Raw genomic sequence first — 6,239 nt, 5'->3', positions numbered from 1 at the left:
GCCTTATGACAAAACAATGAAAAGGCTTTCAATTTTATATATGGAGGTTGAAGAGCACGCATGCTTCTTTCCTTTACTTCTCCTAGACTTTTCTCCTCCTCAATACTGTCCTCCCAGTATGAAAGTATTGACTTAAGTCTGATCAAAGCCATAAAGCTCACGAATCACGTCAGGCTTTTGTCTAGGTTCAGCTAGCTTCATATAACAAGCCACTGATCATGGAAATAAAACACCAAATTAAAAATACAGCCCAATATAGGGATATGAATAGACCAGTCTTAAGTAACCATCCTCTCCCACTTGCCAACAGCCTTCATTAAAATAAAAAATCAGGCTATATACATGGGAATCACTTATATATTAAAAGAGTAATCAAAAAAGAAAAAAAGCTTGCATATACATGCCAACAAAAGCTACTTCCATGGACAGTAATAGTAGGTCTCATTTTTTCCCAGCTCATCATCCGTGCAGATTAGCACTACGGTACAATACCAATACCAGAGGTATGGCACTCAGATTAGACACCTCAATACAAATTAGCTTCTCATCATAATTCAACAGTTGAGTAAAGCAAAAGCCGTGCACGAGCCTTCTAAGGTTGCTATGCTTGTCAAAAAGTCTAAAAAATCAATCTAACCTCATAAATGGACTTTTCAGCTACACCAATCTTAGGATTACCCGCACAGACTGAGGAGCCAGGTACAAAAGCCAACTCACCAGCGACCACCTCTTTTCTCGGAAGTTGATCGACCATCGCTTGGCTGCCTGGACCAAACATTAGAATCCTTCCTACTTCCAGCCCTATCAGCTCCCCCCCAAAACTCGCCGCTTTTGTCGCTAGAAGTAGCCCTGAGCTGCTCAAGTTCTCCTTCCTTTTGCAGCAGCTGTTCTTTAAGTTCTGCCACACCTTCAGAATTCTCCTCCTCGTTAGCGCCGTCCGCTTCAGCCAATTTCAGTGCATCTTGCAATTCCTTGATTTCATCCTTCAAAGCCAGCTCCAACCCATCACCCCTATAATCAAGGACCATGTAATAAAATTAGTCCCCCCAGTTGATGCGTTAATAGCTGCACTTAAAAATCTCAATACACATATGAGAAGACCACTCTTTTCATTTGAAATAGTTGTACAGATGGCCAAAACCTCAAATAACATTTAGCCACATGCCAAACAAAATGTAGTATGTTCTTCAGTTTACACATTCCGAGAGCTATGCTTTATTAATTATGTTCACGCCTGCATCCAGCACAAAGCTCCTAACACAGAGGGGCAATTATTGAGAAAACTTCAATTATTGAGAAAACTTCAATTATTGAGAAAACTTCAATAGGAAGGATTCTTCATCCATGTAACCTTTATAAAAAGTTCAGAAACGAACTACACAAGGACAAGGAAAATGTCTCATCTGTAAACCTGGATGCAAATATCAAGTTGCAGATGTGCTCACTTTCAAAAATAAAACAGAAATGAGTCTCCCTCCCTTCACCCTGGACAGGACCAAATACACTAAAGTCCTGCATGGGCATGCCAAACTAGCATTGGAAGACAAAAATCAAAATAGCCAATCATATGGAAAACTACCACAATTCAGGGAACAAAAGCAAATAGCAACTGATATGGACAGGCAAGATACACGATGACATAAATTGCAAGGATGGGTGAATACACACAATCACAAAGGATCCATTCACAAATCAAAAGTCTTCAGGGTCAGAAGGAATTATAAAAAAACTGCAATCTACTGTTCAAAGAAAGACAAGAATAAAAAGAAGCGCATGACAATGAAACAAACTCCAAAGGAGCAGGAATAAAACAACTAAACTGCAACTAGCATTGTAGCAGGGTTTTACAGATGAACCACATGCCAGCTGAGACATAAATCCACATGTAAAGAGAGTACATACATGCAAAATTGGACACCATCACCCACTCAGGCTGTAAAATCTGATAATGGCCTAGACAAAAGCCTGGAGTGTATGTTTATGTGCACTGTGCAGACTTAGCTCTAGAAGGACACCGACCTCTCTGTGCATTCAAACCCCTACATCAAGGGCATTCCTTAACATAAATTGAGCGCAACCAACATTACTAACGAGTAACGGCACTGCGAGCTGTGAGCTTGACTTTGGTAAACATTCGCTTAGTACTGCGGTTCAACGCTCAAAACCCCATGGTAGAATCCCGCCAGCTTTGATGGATGTGAAATAGACTAGTGATTTCCATAGAAGAAAATCAAATTTCTTTACACCAGCCTGAACAAGTTGTCATTTCAATCACCCTGTGTGTGCATTTGGTTGGACAAGTTTTTACCAATTCCGAACTCCATGCCCGTGCTTTATTGGAAGAAGCTACAACATCCCAAATTTGGCCTTTATTGTCTGCTAGAAGTAGCTATGGCTCTATATGGGTAATTTTTGTCCAAAAAAAGGGGTCCCGGGTTATCAATGATCTGTAGGGAGCAACTTGCCACTCTGACGCCCTTCGTATTAACTTCCCTTTTTGTTTACTAGGTTGAGAGTGTTAGAATAGTTGCTGAGTTACAACTCTCCTCTTGCCCTAAAGGAAGGGAAAAAAGGCCAGCACTAACATAGGTTATATACACCGTCATAGGTTCAAACTTCCCAACGACTAGAAGGGCCACATAGTCAAGTGAGACAAGAACCCACCAAGATATTGAGTTATGAAAAGATTGATGTAGAAGACGACAATGTAAACTGTATATACGTTACATATGAATATGGAAAAGAAAACAGCTTAAAAGCAACAAATAACGAGCTTAAACACCTTCTTCAAAACTTGATAGATAGCATGTTACTTTCACTTCACTGCCAGTCCAGACTCCAAACAAGGTGAGAGAAGATGAGTTATCATCTTTAGATTGTCAAGCTAAACCAGGCTACCTTAGAAGGGTATGGCAGAAGGCACCAAAAGCAGGTATGTGATGAGCTCCATGATATCAACCTCCATATGGTCTAAAAGGTAGAAACTTGAGAACTCAAGAAAAAAAGGGCTTTGTACCTTTATAGGCCCAGAAAGGTCTCGACTTAAAAACTCTGCAAGGGGCTAAAAGCTTGAACAGTGATACATAATCAAGCAACACACACGCGCGTAATAGAACATTTTTAGTTACCAGACAATCGAGCTTTCCAAACTCTAATGTACATATTTCTTGAATGTGCAATATGCAGCAAATTAGCTGCATGAGCAATTGAGTTACTACCTCTTAGGCGCTCCTAAAAATGACATTCTCACATACTGAACAAGTGCAGATACTCAACAGATTAAGATGACTAGTATTAGGTGCGGCTAGCACGTGCCATTCTCACCTACCCGTTGTATATTTGCAATGGTAGAGAGTCCAAAGATGGATGATGCATGGTCAACTACAGTGACGTGTGGTGAGTCAATGGCACCAGATGCAACTCAAAATGTGCTTCTTCAATTACAGCAACTGTTGCAATTAGTCAATGTCAACAGACGCATATATCTAGATGAATCCAAGAAAAGCCCAAATTCACCCATAAATAAAGAAAACCCGAAAAAAGATAATACATGGACGATTACAAGGCGATGACAACAGATGCAACTCAAAATGTGCTTTAGTTTAAGTCAAAGAAAAAACTTGCAGCACACATTAGGCCTGTACGCATCTTTCATAGAGCAATCTCTTGTCAATAGAGCCATCAAGCATCTTATGCCCTCAATAATAATCCACAGAACTATAACCATTGCTGTTTATATGCTTTACTTAATTTTGAAATCCATCTTTGAAAGACAAGAGGTTTAGGTCTATGTATAGGTGTGATATGTGTGAGTTGCGCATGTGCAAAAGAAAACAACAGTGAAAAGCAACAAAGAAAAGGACAAGAAAGAGAAGCAAAAGAGGCTTACTTGAATCAAACACTCACCTTTATTACTCATTCCCAAGGATAACAGACAAGGGAAAGCCTTGATTCCTAAACTGAAACCTTTCTCATGCATAGCTTGGACAACTACCTACAACACCCCTAATCACTTTCAAGGTAAACACAAGTTCGTAAAGTAAGTTCCTGATTATAAAAACATGTGTAATAAAACCAACAAATGTGAGTTTCTAACACAATCCAAAGGTGATGAGCATACTCAAACATGATAAATGCTAAAGGTACCAAATGTGCTGATGCGAGACTTGCTTCCTTGCGGAACCTTGACGTGAGATTAACAGTAAGCTTAAATAGCATTTTGAATGCTAGGAACAACTTACCAGCAGATTCCTTATGAATCAAAAAACTTCGCAGACATCCTAGCAATCCAACACTAGTAAATGAATCCTTACATATGGTGAAGCAAGCTTCTACTTCTCCGAACCACAAGCCTTACAAGTTATATTAACTAACATACTGCCAGAAATTTTCCTCGTCAGCACCATGATTAATCTTCCCCACAAGTTACACCATGACCCTGATAGCACCATTAAAACGTCCAGTCTTCTAGGTGACCCATTAAAACCTCGTTTGAATACTAGAGACTCTAAGCAAAGGGGGCTGTGATAAAGCAACAATTCCATGACCCTACAATAACATCTCAACTTTCAACACCACTGTAAAATAACATCTACCAGCTACTGTGACTGAACTCATGCAGCTCAGAAACAAAAGAAAAATGTTGAAATTTTCATTGCACAAAGAAACCTTGCCTGTCTGAAGCTTTTAGCTCAAGTTTTGCATCAAGCTTCTTCCAATTCATACCCTTTTCCTCCAAAATTACTTCTCGAGGCTTCGCTTCACCAAACGGATTCACCTTGTGTGGCTTTGAGGGTTGCTCTGGTGGGAGCTCTGAAGAAGGTGGTCGATTCTCTGTGTCTTCCTTGGATGGAGGAGGTGGGGACGAATCTGAGCGCTGCGAACGGGGCTGTAGCACTAGTCGTGGCCTTTCAGTTGCACGATCAGCCTCTCTGCGGGCCCAAGTATCAGAATCCATGCCATCCTTTTCTCTTGCGTTCCAAAAGTCCCTGTCCCTCTGACCAGTGACATTATACCCTCCCGAAGATACAGCCTTCTTAGAAGCTGCCCAGCTCTCTGAGTCAGAGCTGTCCAGTGGGGCACCATTCCTTGCAGAAGAGAAATCATATTTAGAGACCCTGCGGCTTGCACCATTGGCAGGTGGAGCAGGGACAAACTTCTTGGAAGCACCCCAATGACTGTCATCATCCGCCTTAGACGGAAACTCTCGATCATCAAATCTGCCACCTCCTTCATACCTTCCTCTAGACGGAGGGGCAGACTTCTTGGAAGCACCCCAGTCATCAGCAATATCTGCACGAGAAGGTTCTTCCGGCCCATCTCTGTCCCCTGTAAAGCCTCCCTTGCCAAATCCCCCTTCTCTGTCGGATCTCCGGCTACCAAAGCCACCCTCCCGATCTCTTCCATAGTCACGATCCCTGCCCTCTCCTCTGTAGCCTCCATAGTCCCTAAACCCACCACCAAGCCCTCCATGAGGTTCTTCCTCACCAGATCTGTCGCGAGGCCCTGTGGGCAATGCCATCTTCTCTTCTATGGTCAGGCCTTTCGAGTCCGAGAGAAGGGGGCTGCCACCTGCCATAAATTTGGCAAGAGAAACAGGCTGCTGCTTCTTCTTCTTTGTTTTGGAGTGCGCCGCCTCTCCTAGAGATGGGAAAGCCGCATCTCCTGCAAAGAGGGGCGAAGCCTGTTGATGATGGTATTGCGGCTCTTCCTGTTCGAGTTGGTTCTCTGCGAGCTCTGAATCTACAGCCCAGGCACCAGCGCCTCCCCAAGGTTTCTTCGCCATAGCTGCTTGTCTGCTGTGTGTGCGTGCGTGCTCAACGCGAGAGCTAGGTCTCGCAGATGAAAGGACGCAAAAGGATATGAGCTTATGGCTTTGCAAAATTTAATAGCACTGGTTTTTCTCTAAGTGGGCGGTTTCATACAAATTCTCGACATATTGTTTTACAAACTAGTCTTGCGTGGTGGGCGTTGCTGTAGAACATAACAGGATATACACAGATTGACATCAGGCATCTAGCACTGAAGTGAACAAGTACATAGTGCATTGGCAATTTTTTTAAACAAATTGCATATATGATGATTAGTTACCTTTGTAGTTGTCTGTAAAATGGTTGAATTTCATGGCTTCATCTACAATTGTTTGAGCAATGAAACAAAGGTACGACTCTTTATCGTATATGTCTGATAGATTTTGGAGCACATTTGGTTACTTGCTTAGTAGCTTGTGATTGCTATCG

The 6,239-nt window shown here is 42.1% G+C and overlaps 1 protein-coding gene across 1 annotated transcript; it reads right to left on the bottom strand.

Moving 5' to 3' along the window:
• Window positions 1-424: 424 nt before the first annotated feature.
• LOC147417496 (eukaryotic translation initiation factor 4B3-like) lies at window positions 425-5,860 on the bottom strand. Its single transcript, XM_086506426.1, has 2 exons — window positions 4,674-5,860; window positions 425-1,011 (listed from the first exon to the last, which is right to left on the bottom strand). The coding sequence occupies exons 1-2, from the start codon at window positions 5,783-5,785 to the stop codon at window positions 714-716; spliced, it is 1,410 nt and encodes a 469-aa protein (XP_086362552.1). The 5' UTR covers window positions 5,786-5,860; the 3' UTR covers window positions 425-713.
• Between the last annotated feature and the right edge of the window lie 379 nt (window positions 5,861-6,239).

Source organism: Adiantum capillus-veneris, chromosome 30 (genome assembly GCF_014529385.1).
Source record: "Adiantum capillus-veneris isolate H3 chromosome 30, ASM1452938v2, whole genome shotgun sequence".
Lineage (NCBI taxonomy): Eukaryota > Viridiplantae > Streptophyta > Polypodiopsida > Polypodiales > Pteridaceae > Adiantum > Adiantum capillus-veneris.
Note: the sequence above shows the minus strand (reverse complement) of the source record. Positions and strands in the feature narration are given on the sequence as shown.

Bases quoted from the DNA above. Each gene is read 5' to 3' on its own strand.
- LOC147417496 (XM_086506426.1), bottom strand. From the start codon at position 5,785: ATGGCGAAGAAACCTTGGGGAGGCGCTGGTGCCTGGGCTGTAGATTCA. The intron at 1,012-4,673 runs GCAAGGTTTCTT...CCTTGATTATAG, and splicing joins GAGCTAAAAGCTTCAGACAG to GGGTGATGGGTTGGAGCTGG.